Below are 16,718 nucleotides of genomic sequence, written 5' to 3' on the forward strand. Positions count from 1 at the left end.
GAAAAAAAAACAACACTCCAACAATGACACAGAACACAGACATGCACGAACACAGACCCCTGAGGTATCAGCTTTGCAAACTAGCGCGAGACAAGGGAAAAAGCAAAGAGAGATGCAAGGAGAGATGTGCTTTGCAGTGGAGGCAGCTAAGTGCCTCCAGCTTCAGAAAGCAGCTTCTCAGCAATCCTGACATCGGGGTTGGGGACAAGAGCTTGGCTTCCCACCAGACGGGAGGAAGCAGCCAACCATCTCCAAAAATAAGTCACTTATGCTCCTCCATGTGCTTGCAGAGCTTCATGTCTGGACAGCTTATCATCCGCCAGATGGAGGGGAGCTGGCCTGGAGGGCAAGAGGACTGGGAGAGTCCTGGCACCTGCAAACACGCTCCCCCTGAGTTTCTCAGATGTGAAACAAAGGATGTGGGAAGCCAGAAGAACCACTGCCCCCAAAGGGAAAATGGTGCCCATACTTCCCAAGCAAGGTAGCTGAGGTGAGGGGGAGCTGAAGGGCTGAGGCAGGCAGGCAAGACACCTCCCAGCAAGAAATCCCAACTACCACCAGCCTCCCATCCCTCCTTCTGCTGTGGCAGCTTCCAACACTTTCCCCATGCAGCTGGAGGTGACATCCTGCAGCCTTCCATCCACTTCAGATGGCTCCCACCTTTCCACATCCAAGCAAGGATGGGCAGCCAAAAGGAAAGGAGGGGAGGAGAGGGGGTATGACTGGGATTGGGTGACAGCCAGGATGGGGAAAATGCCTGGGATGGGATGATGGCTGGGATGGTGGTAATGGCTGGGATGGAGATGAGGAGAAACAAACAGAGACCATGGTGGGAAGAAGAGGCAGCAGCTTCCAGAAGAGTTTTCTGGCTCAGTTTGTGTCATAAGAAAGTTTTATGGTTTGCTTGTTTACTTGTTCATTTCTAGAAAAAGTGCCCAGAAGAGTCTCCTGTCCCCTTGTTGGTATGCCCAGAGATAAGGGGGGAAATCTATGTTGTGGACATCAACTATAGAAGGAGCCACAGGCCTCAGATATTGCTTAGAAACTCGTATTTCAGATTTAAATACCATACACAGTAAAAATAGAGCTGAAAGTACTGCCCCACATTGTCTGAAAATCATTGTCAGAATGAACAGCTTCAATAAATTAAAAACAAAACAAAAAAACTGAAATATTATTTACGTCTCAATAAAAATTGCAGTAAAACCATTTACCTTTTCTTTTGTGTGTGTGTTTTCGGGGTTTTTTTTTCTTTATATTATATATAATATATATTTATATATGTATAGGGCTGCTCCAGTGCAGCATTTTTAGTATACTTAGCCAGAGAAACACAGCAGAGCATGCTTAGTGCACCAGGGTGCAGGGAAGGGGCAGCTGTGGTCCCCCCTCCAGGTGCTGTGCCCCATCACCACAGCCAAAATTGCAATCCCTGCCACTTCCCCAACTCTTCCCACTTGAGTTTTAGGCCCAAATTTTGAGTGCATGTGTCTGAGGGCCGGGGCGCCCTGGGGATGGGCGGGAAAGGTCCAGGGTGAGTGCAGGAGGGACACTAAGCATCCGCCACTATGTTTCCCGACTCTGGAAAGACTCATCCACCTTCGTTTCGGTTTCAGCGCTTGCGCTCCCGAAAATGCACGCACAAGTATAAATACACCCCCCGACCCCATCGCCTCCCTTTCCCGCTCCCCTCAGCTTAAATATCCCCCCACCCCAGCCCTGTCCCAGGTCTCCAAGCACCCCAGGTGAGCGTCAGGACACCTCGATGATCTCCATGCTGCCCGAAAAGCTGGACTGTTTGCTGATTTTGCCCAGCTCTTCCCGAGCCCTGCCCTCGGACATGGTTTCCTCAAATTCCATCTGGCAGCTCCTTCGCTTGAATTGCTTCTCGGCACTGGCCTCCTCGTGCCAGCTGTGCCGCCCGTCTCGTGGCTCGGCCCGTGCCTTGTCCCTCAGTCTGATCTCACATCCAGCCGCCACTGCACCGCAGCCAAATGGCGGTGGGTATGGGCCAGCGCTGGGAAACAGGCCCCCGCCGCTGCCGCCAGTGCTGACGGAGTCCTTGCCAAAGTACCAGCCAGCCTCGCCTGAGGCAGTGCTGGGGGACTCCAGGTGCACCCCGCTCCAGGCAGTGGTGGTGGCGCCGGGTGCAGTGGGTGGCTGGCTGAGCCGTGGTGGCAGCCCATCCTCGGCGACGGGGCTCTTGCGCGTGGCGCAGGTCCCGCCAACGTTGAGGCTGACCCCATGGGCTGGCGAGCCCGCTGCGTGCCGGTGCTTCCGACGCTGCCTCACCTTGGCCTCCAGCAGGAGCTCGGGCCCTGTGGGCCGGTCAGGGCTGTCCGCCCCTGGGGAGAAGGGGCTGAGGCTGCCCGAGCCCGAGGGGCTGTCCAGCTTGCAGAGTTTGGGGGCTTCCCCAGGTCCAGGGGGCCCAGGGGGGTCCTGCCGCAGACCGGGGGAATAGGCAGACTTGATGTCCAGGGAGAAGGAGCGTTTCAGGCGGTTGGTATCCTGGATGCGCTCGGAGGAGAGGTGCAGGCCATTGAGCCCCTGCTGCAGGGTGGTGGGTGACAGGACCTTTGGGGTCCCGCCCTGCCGCTCGGGGTCACTGGTGGGGGATGCCGAGCCCGTGCTCCTTGGCACATCCTCGGCCTTCTCTGAGGTAGGTGTTAGGGAATGCCGGCTGCTCTCAGCCACCTCTGCTGCGTCCTGCAGGGCATCCCCCTCGCCCCAGTCGCCCTTTGACTTCAGGGCCTTCAGGAGCTTCAGGCTCCTCTCGTACTCCAGGAGCTGGCCCAGAAAGTTGAAGTTGGGCGAGATGGATGGGCGACGGTCCTTAACAAACCTGCCAAGAGGCACAGACAGCCCCATTGTTGCTTGGTCCTTCAGTGGGCCACCCCTACTCTCTCAGCCACTTTAGAGAGAAGAGGCATCATCAAGAACCTTCTGACCAGACCCTCTAAAGAAAAGGATCTTGGGGAACCATGGGGCCTTGAGATGCCCCAGGATTAGAGCTAGGACTGCCTCCCCACTCCCTTTTACCACTCCTAACCATTCCTTGTTGCAGGCATTTTATGACAGGAGGTTTGGTTTGGTTTTACTGGGACCTAGACAGGCAAGACAGAGCTTCAAGGAGCCCTGACCCTCTCCTTCTGGGCTTAGCCTGCTTTCCTTCCCTCAAGTGAAGCATACTGGTATAACCCCCCCAGTACCCTCAGGGGAAAACTCACCTGTAAGCATCATCAGATGACATACCCATGGTCTTCATGATGTAGGCGATGGCAATGGTGGCTGACCGGGAGATCCCAGCCAAACAGTGCACAATCACCTGGCAGCTGGACACCTTAGCTTTGTCTGGAGAATGGCAGAGGAAACAGAGAGAACAATGATGGTGAGCAAAATGGTTCTAGCCTCCCTCCCCAAACCCCAGCCCCTTTGTGTGATGGGACAACAGTTGCTGCGAGCAAGACCAGGAGGACAGAAGAGTTCACATTGTGAAGGTTGAGAATTGGAGGGTCTGCAACCAAAAGAAAAGCTCACCGATGAATTCAATGGACTTGTCCAGCCAGGGAAGCAGCTTCTCACAGTAGTTGTCATTGACAGGAATGCGCATGAAGTGACTATCACAGATGAAGTCTGGCTTGGGACAGGAGTTGCTGGCATTTAGGACATAGCTTATCCCATTCTGTGTCATCAGGTCCTGGTGGGAAAAAAGCCATCAAATGATCAGCTGAGTTCAGCCCACACCATGTACTGAAGGTCTGTCTTGCCATGAACGCTCCCTGCCTCTTCCCATCCCAGCATTTTCTCCTGTGGGTCTCCTAGTGCCTTGGCCTAATTGATGATAATACAGCAGAGACCTGCTGAAAAGGTTGTGTCAATTTAGATGACACAGGTTTGAACCTCAGCAGAACTTTACTTTGGTCCAAGTAAAGTGAACAAGGACAAATACACTTGGAAAGGGGTTCCAGAGGGGAAAACCCAACAACCCCAGTATGAGAGAATAGGACAATACAAGAAAGAAAATTAGCAAAAACTCTGTCTGAAAGCTGTGGAAGAATCAGCTGAGGAAGAAAGGAGACATCTCACCAACAGGGTGGAGTGAGTCAGTGGTAGCACCCTACATTAACCAATGCGGCCAGAAGATTCTCTATCTATAGGCAACAGAGTGAGGCCTTGCATGGGCAATGCTTCTCTTCTCCAGCATGTGGCCACATTGCAAGGACGGCAGAAAACACAGTTCCAAAACTTGAACAAAACCCTCCAAGAAAGTGGGGAGGGAAGAAAACCACTTTCCCTGCCTGGCATTGGCTCCTCAGGATTTTGGCCCCAGGATTTCAGCCCTGGGTCTTCAGGGTTCCAGACCCAGACTGGCTCCATCAAGCCTGCTGGAAGGGCCTGTTCCTGCCCTTCCAGCAGGCTTGATGGAGCCAGTCCAGCTCCCAGGCTTACATTCTTGTCATTTTTTTCTTTCATTTCCTTCTACTCCCTGTACATAATTTCTCTCTCCCTCCTTTCTGTCTCCAGTTCCAGTCTGGTGTCATGGTCCCTCTCCCTCCTTGCCCGCCATGGATGAGGACACCTGGCTGTCTCCCTCATGGCTGCAGTAGGCAGATGTTTGGCAGCACTTTAACTGCAATTCCTCTTTCTTTCTTCTCATCATTACTTTTCCTTTAAACATAATTTCTTCCCCAGTGTGACATCACAGCACAGCCTTTCTGGCACCTTTTAAAGGGCACTGTGTGGTCTTCCCACTAGGAAGGAGAGGAATCCTTAATACCTTCACCTCTCTGCATGACTGGGGTCCCCATTGGGACAGGGCAGACGTGTCCCCTCAACAGGGCTGTACCTTGTTCAGGACATCCTTCTGGGAGCCCAGGTACAGATGTGGCAGGATGCGCGTGGGGCCAACGTTGGCCACAGGCAAGCATGGCTGGGAGATGCTCATCGGCAGGATGGCAGCTGGCTTCCCCTCGCAGAGCCCTGGGAAGCAGGATGAGAAGGTGGCAAAGCCTCCTGTGGAGAAAATGGGGACATTGAGCTTGGAGCAGCAAGCCCGAGATCATCAGTACCTGGCACCCCAAGGCCTGGGCTGGGGACAAAGTGGTGATAACCCTGCAGCCCTGAGAACAGAGCCTCCAGGAGCAACAAGCCACCAGCCACAACTAACCAGTGCACACAGATTGTGATGGCCGTGACACACACACAGAGAAAGGAATGGAGAACCAGCTCTGACTTTTCCCTCTCGCAGCTGGATATTAATGCACATGTGAGGCATCCCACACCCTCGCCAATGAAACTGGCTCTTCTCAACTTCATTCAGACAAATAACAGGAAGAGACAGTCCTTTTCTTGGCTCCCTGCTATTCTGTGAAGAGGGTCACCTTTTGATACCAAAATCCATCAGGGCAGGATGACGACAAGCAAACCCATTGAGATGCAAGGCTCCTGGGGTCTGGGTGGTCAGCCCAAACCTTGCTGCATTGGCTACACTTACACATTGTGATTTCTGAGAGACAGGCCTTCTGCCCAGCCCTGCCAAGCCCATGATTTCTGCCACACCATGGTGGCATAATAGTACTTGCAAGCCACTGCTGATTTTCATGCTCTGACCTTGCTTAATGTGACAGCAAGCAGTGTCCAGTTTATTGCACCAAGCTGCTGGGCAGTCACACTCAGCTTGAGCATCTTGAAGCCCAGTGTTTAAAGAAAACCCCCAGCTGAGGGTTGCAGTAGCTGGCATGTGACAGCCAGAGGTATTGTCACAGTGTCTGGCATGGTCAAAAGCCTGAGAGCCAGTCCTGAAAGCTTGAGCAGGGCTGCAAGCCTTGCTCTGCTTGCACAGCAGGCAGCAAGGAGAGCTGGAAAACCCCTGGTGCTGTTGCATGTCCTTCACAGTTGCATAAGACCACTGATCCTTTGCTCTCACTTGCTGATCCTATACTCCAGGGTAGAGCCAGGTCTGGTTAGCAATGGCCTAGTTCCACTCCCCTCCAGCTGAGGACATCTGGGTGGCAGCTTCATGCAGTGGAGAGGAGCTTGAGTCATATGTGCCTCAAGTCTCCCTTGAGGTCTTCCCAGTCATGCGAATGAGCAGATGCAGCTTGACATCACCCAAAGGGCAGAGAGGACTTGGGGGCTTGACTGCCTTTGACTGTCAAAGGGACCAGTATGCTCCCACGAGATCCTTTTGAAAGCCCAAGTCTCTGGACTGAGCACCCTGAGAATCCCTGGCTCATCTCCACAGCTAAACAAGACCTTTTAATGAGCCAGTCCCTCTCCCCTTCGGAAGCAGGGCAGCCTTGGCATATTCTCAATTTACCTTCTCCAGCATTTTGGCAACATTTCTGCTGATCCTCCTGGAGCACCTTTCTGGCTGATGGTGTGGCACCCACACTCTAGAGAGGCATGACTGGTGCTGCAGACAACCCATCTGACATGTTTGTGAGATGAAGGTGATGGAGAAGCCAAAGCAGTGCACAAAATAATGCTCACACCACTTGGGAACATCCAAGGTCCTCCATCTCACTCCATCTCAGCACCTCCTGGTGTCAGCTTCCACTGGCCTAAGGAAAAGGTGTCCTTCAACAAACCTCTTTCCTCCCCTCTGTTTTCTTGTCTGGCAGCTAACACACCTCCCAGCTTTAAAACCCAGTCAAGACAGGAGAGGCAGAGTTAAAGCATCTTATCTTTTCCAGCACTTCCTTTTCTCTTGCTCCCTCCGAAATGACATCGCCTCTCAACTGGGACATTAAATCAGAGCAAAAGCAGGAGGCCCAGCACAGGTGCAGCATAGCTCTGGTTACTGTTGGCCCCATTGCCAAGACTGTCCATCACTAGCCAGAGCTCTGCATAGACACATGCGACCTCCCTGCTTTGCCCCGTGCTGGTGCCTGGGGGAGGCTGGGGCAGAAACCCCTGGGAAGTGTTTCCTTCAGCTGCCCCTAGAGCAACCTGTAGCACTTGAGTTTGAGTGGGTCACAGATCTAACCCCGGCCTTGTGTGAAACATGGGAATTTTTCTGAAGGAACACTGCACATTTTTGGGGAGCAGGGCACACACAAATGCAGCCCCAGGGATCAGTGCCTGCTCTGGTCCATAGGTGCCCAGCCTCTTGCACTCATTCACATCCATCAGGAGCTGCCCAGGGCAGTGGATGGCTTTGTATAGCTCTTTAAGGTGATCTCATAGTTCAAGCAGGTCAGGGCATGCTGCTCTCTCCCCACTGCCTACTCCCACCATGCTCAGCTGGCAGCAGATCCTCTGCCAACACTGACTGGGGAACTCCAGGCAGGAGCTAAGGGGTCTGTCAAGCAGGCGGGGATGTTTGTAGAGTGGCAGCAGCACCCTCATCTGCAGAGCCTACCTGGGCAGAGGCTGCCAAAACTGGAGGATGCTGGCACTTGACATGATCCCCATAGCTCACCTCACTTGTCCTAAGCAAAGCCTCAACCCTGTGTCCAGGAGTCCAGGCATACTCCCAGCCCTCCTGTCCTCATCTCCCCCATACTTGCACCTGCTGAAGGCAGTCTGGGCTTGGAGGAAACCCTAGAGATGGGGCCACATACTTGACACCATCCCAACATGGAAGCGATGCTCACCCCACCCCACAGCGGCTGCTCCAGCGTGCCTTTCATTTTTAGAAAGTGAAGCAGCTCTTCAAACAATCCCAAAGGCAGTGAATGTCCCTGGCTGCGCTCCAACTGATACTTGGGCTTTCCTCCCCTCTATGCCCCAGGCCATGGATCCCAGGTTTTGCTGGGAGAGAGCAGCAGAGCACAATGAGGTGAGGAGCCAGGGTAGCACCAGTTCTAGCCTTTCCTCTTTTATTCACAATGCTCATGCCAGGAGCACCATTTCTCTTGGTATGTGTGGAATTAAGCTCAGGAAGGATTTGTATCTGACATGGAATGGGTGTTTGGGGATCTCTGGTTTCTTTTGGATGCTCCCCTACCCTGGTGAAGGCTTGCTGGGGAGGAGCTGGTCCCTGTGTGGCACGGCCCAGTGAGCTGCTCATGGTTCCAGCATGGAGGGCTCTCAAAACCATTCTCTGGAAAAAATGCTGTCTGCCTGCCTACTGCAATTACCTGAGGCAGAGATAGTGCCCAGGAAGAGAAGTGGGAACTGGAAGGGAAGGGAACCAGAACAGAAGTGGGGATGCTTTCACTGCTACTGCTGAAAATGGAAGAAAGAGGAGCCAAGAACCAGCATCAGGCAGGTTCTAGGAGGCCTAGGAAGTGAAAGTCACCCTTCTGCAAGTGAAAATCACACCGAGGCACAGAGTGTTGCAGCAACTTAGTGCCAGAAGAGTGCAACAATGGAGCCCTCACCTGAGGTTTCACTCAGAGGGTGCTGACCACTCTTCCACCTCTTGCTGTGTCCTGCAGAAACCCCTCTGGGCCAGCCCCCAGCCCTGCTCTGCGTGAGCCTTCCGTCAAACAGAGGTGACGGGAAAACACCAGAACTTCTCCCCTATCCCTGTCTTTGCCAGGCCCTCCCCTCTGTGCATTTTCCAGCTATGATAACCACCCAGTGAAACTGGATTTATTGTGAGAATAAATGCTGCAGAGGGAAAGCAAACAGCCTGGGAATTTCCCCGAGCCTGTCCATCAGACCAGGGGGAAGATGCCAGCAGCATCTTTGAGCAGGCTCCTGTGGTATCTGCACTGCTGCTACTGTTGGGAGCCGTGTGGCTCCTCCCCTCCAGCAGCAAACTGCACAAGGAGGAGGCCGTCTGCCAGGCCTTGCACCCTGCCTGCCTACAGCCCTGCGACAGCTGCAACCAAAATGAACAGAAACACAGACATGGAAGGAGACTACAAGATGTAAGGACGAGATGTTGCACTCCTGAGCTGGGATCCTGACATAGCTGGGGAACCTTCCACTGCCCTGGCTGTCACCTTCAGGTGGTTTTTGGGGACATCCTAGTCATAGCTGGGTCACTGACAACATCACAGGCAAAATATGTCACCTGTGAGTTGCACTGTGCCCTTCTCTGCCATGGCTGGGCAGCAGTGGTGGTGCAGAGAAGGTGACATAGAAGGTGACAAAGTCCTGGCTAGGGACAGGGATGTGGTGTGGCATTATTCTCCTTCTGGTGGTAAGCCTTAGCTTTAGGGATTTACAATCCATTAAGCTGCATGAAATGATAACAGACACTGCTGAGGATAAAAGGAAGGTGTGGGACATGTGAAGCATGGATATTCCAGCTCCCTGTTGTTCCCTGTGTCCCTCCCTGCACTGGGGCCATCTTTTCAGGCTGGAGCTGTAACGTGGAGCTGAGGCTTCAGAACAGCCCCCTCAGCTGCCAGGAGCTTTAGCGGGGCAGATGGTCTCCAGCGAAGCACAGGCGCAAGACTCATTGGTGAGGCTGCGGGCTGCCGCAAAACTTCTGGCAGCTGCCTGGGGAGCCGGTCTCTGAACAGCTCTGTCTGCTGCTCTCTAACTCTCATTATTGCAGCGATGAGGGTGGGCTGTAAAACACATCTTTAATACCCCTGCAGGTCTCCTCCTAGCTTCCCATGTGAGAGCTGGAGGTGAGGATGGGGTGTGGCAGCTGCTGGCCCAGGGAGGATTTCCAGCTCTGGATCCCCTCCTCCTTGCTGCCATAAACTGATGGCACAGCAGAGTGACATGTCACCTCTTCCCTGTTTCTTGGTGGGGACCTTTGAGCCTGCAATGCACAGGGGTGGCTGCTGAACAGGACATGCTGCTCAGAGTATCCCTAGGGGAACTTCTATGAGACTCATGAGGCTGGGGGTATTCAAGAGACATGTGGCTCTCTTGAAGAGCAGTTTTGGGATGAGGCAGGTGCCCTGGGCAGCCCTTTCACAGCTTCTTGCAGTCAGCAGAGCACAGCATTAAAGCCAGAGCTGTTGGGTTTCTTCAGAGGCCTCTGAAGGAGGTGGTGAGTCCATGGGGCTGGAGATGAATGTGCAGAGTGCAGCCATCAGAGCAAGGTGTGAGTGGTAGAGAGGCCAGGCTCTGCCCGGCTCTCATTAAAATGCCTGTGGTGGCTGGGAGCTGCTGCCAGGGCAGCACGTGGCAAGGAGCAGCGAGGCATGCAAGCGAACACGCGCCTCGGCTTGCTGCTGGAGCAGCCGCCATGCCAGCGTGGCTCCCTCACTGCTGTGTTGTCTTGGTGGCCAGGGTGGTGCCCGGATGCCCCCTCTTCATCAGCCCAGCCCCTTGGGGGCCATGCTATTCCCAGCACTCTGACCCATCCATCCCCAGATGTTAAAGCACCTTGCTGAACTGAGGTACAGCAGGAGATGACAAGAGCTGCAGGGACCTGCAAAACCCCAGCCCTCACCTGCATTATGCTCAGCCTTCTTATGACAATGAGCCTTAGTGCTCGGCTGAGCATCTCTGCCACAGGTTGAATTGAAGGACAGAAAATGGAGGAGCCTGGCAAGCTGCACATCAACCCCCAGAGCCGCTGGGAAAATCCCTCTTTGCAAAATGCCATCTCCCTGACTCTCGTGCTGGGTGGGAGCCTGTTGGTGCCGGCAGCTAAGCCGGGTGGCATGATGAAACACTGCTTACTGCCACCCTTACTCACTGTGCTCTAGGGAGCTCTGGGGCTTTGTCAGCATTTCCCGCTGCCTGGGACGTGTCTGAATTTCCCCCCTGCCTCCATCCTCACTGTTTCCCCGGGTACTGTAGTCCCCTTTGATTCAGCCCATCCCTCCCAGCAATGCCTGATGTGGACACAGCCCATTTGCTTGAGCATCCTTCCCACAAGCCTGCTGAAATCCTGATGCTCCACAGCCTGCCCAGCTTACTCTCCTGGCTGATGCTCTTTCATGTCGCTCCATCTCAGTGCATTGGAGAGAGATGTCCAGTTTTCAACCAGTCTATTTTTCCACTCTCTTGCCCGGGTGTCCCCATCCTCTTATTTGGTACAAAATTTCATCACCCCACTGTTGGTTCGTTCTTTTTTTTTTTTTTTTTTCCCCAAGCAGTGGGGATGAGAAAGCCGATGAATCAGCCCTATTATGGATTCATGCGCATTCCCTGTTTCCCCAACGGTCACCCTGAACAGCCTCTGTCCATCTGCTTCTACAGTGCCCTGCTGCCTCCCAACCTGTGCCAGTCCCCCATGCCTTGCAGGCTGGTCCCAGAGACTGCTCCCATTCTCCCAAAGAAACAGAAAACATCTTTAAAAAAAGCAAAAGCAGCAGAAAGGAAGCCCTCTGCCTACACAACCACGGACACACTCCTCGAGCTGTTGAGCTTGATTTTCCTCTGGTGACTGCGCCTGCTTTGGACCAGCGTTACTCGTTCTAAGTAAAGAAAAATGTGTCATTTCCAGGAGTGACTTATTATTAATGACACCATCACTGGGTTATGTGCTTCATGCCACAAAAACCTGTCAAGCACTTTTAGCAGCCTCCCATTTTAAGTGGTGATGGAGGGGAAGTTGCTTGATTCAACCCTTCGGTAATCTAGGTCATCTCAGGCTCGGCATATTTTTAAGCTGCTCCAGTTAATATATCCTTCCTCCGCGTGCCCTTCGCCCTGTCACTGGTGGGGTGGAAACACCGCAAAACCCCTTTCTGAAAGAAACCACCCAAGATAGGCAGGCAGGGCAGCTCTGGTGAAGCGAAATGGCTCCGGCGGGCAGCTGCCTGGGCGCGGGCAGCAGCGCAGCGCTCTGAGCCGAGGGCCCCTTGTTCTCCCCGCCGTCCTCGCCCGTCCTTGCCCCGTACACTCTCCTATGCCCGGTGCCCCCCCCGCCCCCGCAACCCGGCGCCCGAGGGCGCAGAGATGCTGGCGGCAGATTCTCCCGGCTCCCGCAGCTTTCCTTCTTCCCTTCTCCGCTCCGTCCGCGCCCTCGCCAAGCTTGCCTGGACGGCGAAGGGTTCAGGAGAGGCCGGAGCGGCCCCCGCGACCAGACAATCTCACCGGACCCTGCACCGGGTGGGAGGGCTGCCTAGCGCCGGGGCCGCTGCAGATGCCTCAGCCCGCTGCAGGCAGCCGCTCACCTGCCTGAAGGAGCTGCCCCCTCCGTGCAGCTCCCGTCCCAGCCCGGCCGCCTCCGCCAGCGCTAGGCACATCGCCCCTAGCTGGGGACCAGCCATCGCTCCGCTCCGCTCCCCTCCGCACGCTCCCCGCTCGCTTCCATCTCCCCGCTCGCCAGCTGCCTGCGCTCTTTGTATCGCCAGCACCGCGCTCCGCTCCCCGCCGGACACTCGGCAAAGGCGATCTCCGGCCCCCGGGCAAAGCAGGGCTCCGGCGGCGCAGCCCCCTCTTCCCGCTCCGTCCCCATCGGAAGGAAAGGCGCCGGGCCGCCTGACAAACCTCTCTTGTCCCTGCTCTCCTTCATCCTCCGCACCCTTATTTTCAGCTTCATCTGCCCCTCGCGCATGTCTGTCCAGAACTGGTCCTCGGAGGGAGCAATCATTACATCCACGGGCATCCAGGCAGCTGGGCTGCCGCTCGCGGGGGCACCTCTCACCGTCGCCAAACAACAGCTGGCGGGCAAACAAAATACTAAAAAAAAACCAAAAAAGCGCCCCTGCAGCAGAGCAATGCCAGCCTCCCCCTGGCTCCAGCCTTCAAGCTGAAAAAATAAAAAGCATTTAAAAAAAGCCGAGCGGGGTAGGGGGTCTCGGCGTAGCCCCCTTTCCCCGGCCGCCCCCCTTTTCGCCGCCCGCTCCAGCCCGAGTGAGCTCAGCCCGGGAGCAGCCGCCCCATCCGCCGCCGCGCTCGCTGCGCGCCCGTACCGCGCTCATAGCTAACGGGTCAGGCATGCGGCCGCATTCCTTACTCAGCACACAGACACGCAGCACAACGCCGGGCTGACATATGCTTCGCTCCCCACTTAAAGGCGCAACCGCGATTTTCTCGCCTGCCCAAAGCCCCCCGCAGCGAGCGGCCGCGAATCGCTGCACCACGCCGGCTTTGGCCCCGCGCAGTTAATATGGGGACGGGAACGCGGTGGGAGGAAGCTCATGCCCACACCTCATTTTAGCACCTGCCAGGGCGGTGTGCGATCAAACCCCCACAACGAAGGGAGCAGCACCATACTCCATCCCGGCTCCCTGCTGCTCCTCGTACCGTGAAGGCACTCACGGCTGCACCCGCTCCCCACAGCAGCTCCTGGCAGGACCAACGTGTATCCCCTGGGTGATGTTTAACTCTGAACCCCAGCACCAGGAAGGGCAATGCCATGAGGGAAACTGAGCCACAAAAGATTAAATAACTTCTCCGGGGCTCTTTGGTGCAGGGCAGAGCTGGGGACGAGACAGCAGGTCCCTAATGACGAGCTCATCTTGCCCCTTAATGTCTCCACTGAGAGCATCACCCAGGAGAATGCTCATCCTGAGTGGTCCCAAACAGCTGACAATGAATGGGTCCCAACAGCTGTCAGGAAAAGGGGCTTCTGGGCTGCTCACACCTATGCGTGGCCATGTCAGATGGAGTTATCTGCCTGGTCCCAGCAAAGCAGGACCATGGTCTGGAGATGCATCCTCTGCCAAAGCCTTCTCACATGCAAAACTCCAGCAAGAGGGGACATGTAGGAATGGCCTTTCCTGGTCTCAGTGGGGGTCTATCTATCTCTAGAGGCTTCTGAAGCAAGTGGGGAGTGATGTATTTTCTTCTTTGCATTTGTGCTGGGGGAGAAAATTACTCATCCCCCACTTCCCACCTGCAGAACTCCTTAATACATCTCCACACAGCTCCTTACGAGTTTATTTCTCTGAGCCCAGGCCTCCAGAAAATCATTCAGGATTATAGTAAGCAGGGGAGAGAAGAGGGGGGCATGTATTGTGCCTTTGAAAATCTGAAGCTTTATGGGCTGAAAAACCCCAGGCTGAGCCATATGTGAGTGACTTCAGTGTTTTTCCTTTGAATGACATCACATGAGATGAGGTCATTGGCATTAACTAAGTGCTGTCTCCTCCCCCCCATCCCAAGCGGAGCCAGCCTCCTAACGAGCCTTGTTGTTGTAACAAATATGGTTTGATTATTATCAGATGTGGGTCAGAGGTTGGATAAAATTCAAAGCGTGCTCCAACTAGGCTGGAAGAGAGAAGCAGCCTTCTCCCACAAGCCATGCTTGGGAAGTGACTACCACAGCACATCCCCAAGGGGATCTGTGGTCCCCCACATTTGCCACCACTGTCACTACAAGGGAAGGGCGCATGATGTTGCTGGCAGTGCCAATGCCTGCCAGGGATGGAGATCCCTCTGTGTCCCACTGCCACTGTGCCAGCAGTGCTCTACCCGTGTTGGTGGGCGATCCAGCTGTGACCTGCTCCGGTGGCTGTGGCTGCGGGTTTACTGGAGGGGACCTAGTCACTCTACCGGGGTCACTGGGTCATGCAGGGGCAGTGGGCAAGGGGGATGCTGCAGGAAGCATGTAGTGAATTAGGGGGTGCAATAATCAACCTCCCCCTGACCCAGAGATGCACAAACAAAATTTGCCTTTTCTCACTGCCTGTCTAGTTGTCCATCTCCCTCAGGTTTCCAACAGCCCTGGGCACAAGTTATTTTGGTAATGCCAGTGTCCTTCACAATGTGTTTGGACTGAGATTTCAGTTCAGAGCTCCTGGGATCACCAGGTGGGAAGCTGGCCATTACACCACCAAGTAAACCTCAGCGCAGGAGGCGCACTAGTGTTGTGCACCCCTCTGATCCTCAACAAAAGACAAGCAAGCACAGATAGCCAGCAGCCACCTTCCTCCACCAGTGTGAAGTCTAGCCACGTGGAGATGCCACCTGCAGCCACCATTCCCCAGGCAGCATCCTCCTCTCTGCTCTCTCCCCATTTTCTGCACCATTTTGCCAAAACCACTATAGGGGTTGGCACTTGGGGCAGGGGGCAGCTGGCAAGCAGAGAGATAAAAGGCAACACCCATAGTGCAGAAATACATTCCATGTACCAGCTGCTGCTCCTTGTCCCTTTTTCCCAGGTGCTCCTCCTGCCCAAGACATCACCCATCCTGCCTCCAGCCCCTATTTATCAGACAGAGGTGCATCACCCATGGAGAGATGCCCACCCTTGTCAGCCTCACTTCACATTGCCACAGCACTCACTGGAAAAACATCTGCTGCAATGGGTTGGAGAGACTCATGTAATCCTCCTGCAAGAGCAGGGAGCAGGATGAGTCCCTGTCCAGCACCTACATACCCTGTCAGGACAGTGCCTACAGCCTGGCACAAGCCCAGCTGGGCAGGGCCAACAGTTCCTCTCTCCACCCAGCACTGGGACCTGGTAATAATTGCCAGTGACGACCTTTTGCAAGTATGCAGCACAGGCCCAGGGAAAAGGGGGAGGTGGATGAGGGGAGGTAGATTTCTCAAAAGGAAGGAAACTGTAACTGGGCAGTGGCCCCTGCCCATCAGGATCTCCTGCTGGGGAAGTTGCCTTCCTCCCCTTGACCTTCCAGAAATGAGAAATGAAATTACACAGCAGTTTTCTAAGGCACAGCAATCAGAGGGCTGCTCTTCCCTACTCCTCCTCTGTCCCACTCTGCCTTTGACCCTTTTGCTTGCCTTTTCTGGGTCCAATGGTTAAAAAACACAGCCAGAGGGGGAGGGGAAGCTCCTCAGGGTAATTATAGAATCGGGAAAACAAGTTGTCTGACGACAGCGTTGCTAAACAGAGAGGTTTAGAGCATAGGTCTGGAATACAATCAGCCTTGCACACACGTGACCTGGCTTAACCCCTCCCAGGGATGTAGTCACTGGTCCCGCGGGGCCGAAAGCCTCCCAGGCATCTCCTGGTTGTGGTTCAGGGTGAGAAGGGGGCACCTTACTCCGCCTCCCTGCCTTGGACTGAGGAGACTGGGAGCACTCCCCTGGCTGAGAGTCTGAAGCTGGATGCCAGCACCCACTGAAGAGGGGCTAGAGGGCAAGAAAACACAGTCCTACCCTGGCTAAAGTGGTCCCAGATGGCTTTGCTGTAGGAAAGGAAGCAACTCCTCCAGGGATGTTTTGCATGAGAGGAATGGAAGTTCAGAGAGTTACCTAAACCTCCAGGATTGTAAAAATCACAAACCCTGGTATTCCCATTTGCTTTTTTAAAAAATGCCTTTCCCTCTAGGCTGTTATCAGCATACTACCTCCAGTCCTCTGGACAGTCATAAGAAAAACATCGTCACAGGTAATCTCCATGTACCTCACCACCTACAGCCAGAAGAAAAGCTGGATGTAAGCCCCTGCACAGCCCTTCTTACCCTTCTTCCATTCCTGACCATCATGTGGGCAATTTTAGATGAAGAACAACCAGAATCCCCATTCACATTATTTAAAAAGCTGGTTCTTCAAAACTACCAAGTCTGGGAAAAGCAAGAAATTGAGAGTCCTATGGGAGCTCTTTTTCCTGTCTCATCCCACTCCCATACCTTCCTTATTCATACTCACACTCCTGCCAGCTAAGCATCTGCTTCTTTGGGTTCATCACAGTATGCTATGGGATGGAGACAGCCACAGGTGGAGAGAGGTGCTTGCAGGAGGTTCAGAGACAGTAATCAGACTTAAAGGAAAATCTTGTAGGTGCATCTGATGGATTCATGCCAGTAAGTCCCTGAGGGTACCTGAAATAGTCCTAATGCTTGACCTTCTGTGATTCTGTGACCAAAATGTGGGTATTTGGGGTATTTTCTTTCTTAGGTTTTAGTTAATATTTTTTTCTTACACTGAGTTTATAAAGACACCTCAATCCTGGTTCTGGATCCTGCTAAGCTTTTGTCTTCAGCATATGCCATGAC

General features: G+C 54.2%; 1 protein-coding gene across 2 annotated transcripts in view; it reads right to left on the reverse strand.

Annotated features, from left to right (window-relative positions):
- Positions 1–1,722: 1,722 nt before the first annotated feature.
- DUSP8 (dual specificity phosphatase 8) overlaps positions 1,723–16,718 on the reverse strand; it is a 36,019-nt gene continuing 21,023 nt past the window's right edge. Inside the window, exons 1-5 of one of the 2 annotated variants that reach the window (XM_053946556.1) lie at positions 12,301–12,633; positions 4,847–5,013; positions 3,538–3,697; positions 3,228–3,351; positions 1,723–2,842 (exon numbers count right to left, since the gene is read on the reverse strand). In XM_053946556.1, the coding sequence (XP_053802531.1) occupies positions 1,753–2,842; positions 3,228–3,351; positions 3,538–3,697; positions 4,847–5,013; positions 12,301–12,418 (1,659 nt within the window). In that variant the 5' untranslated portion in view covers positions 12,419–12,633 and the 3' untranslated portion in view covers positions 1,723–1,752. Of the gene's footprint in view, positions 2,843–3,227; positions 3,352–3,537; positions 3,698–4,846; positions 5,014–12,300; positions 12,634–16,718 lie in introns of those variants that run through there. The other variant, XM_053946555.1, reaches the window with a different exon arrangement.

This window comes from Vidua chalybeata, chromosome 6, assembly GCF_026979565.1.
Source record: "Vidua chalybeata isolate OUT-0048 chromosome 6, bVidCha1 merged haplotype, whole genome shotgun sequence".
NCBI classification, from domain to species: domain Eukaryota; kingdom Metazoa; phylum Chordata; class Aves; order Passeriformes; family Viduidae; genus Vidua; species Vidua chalybeata.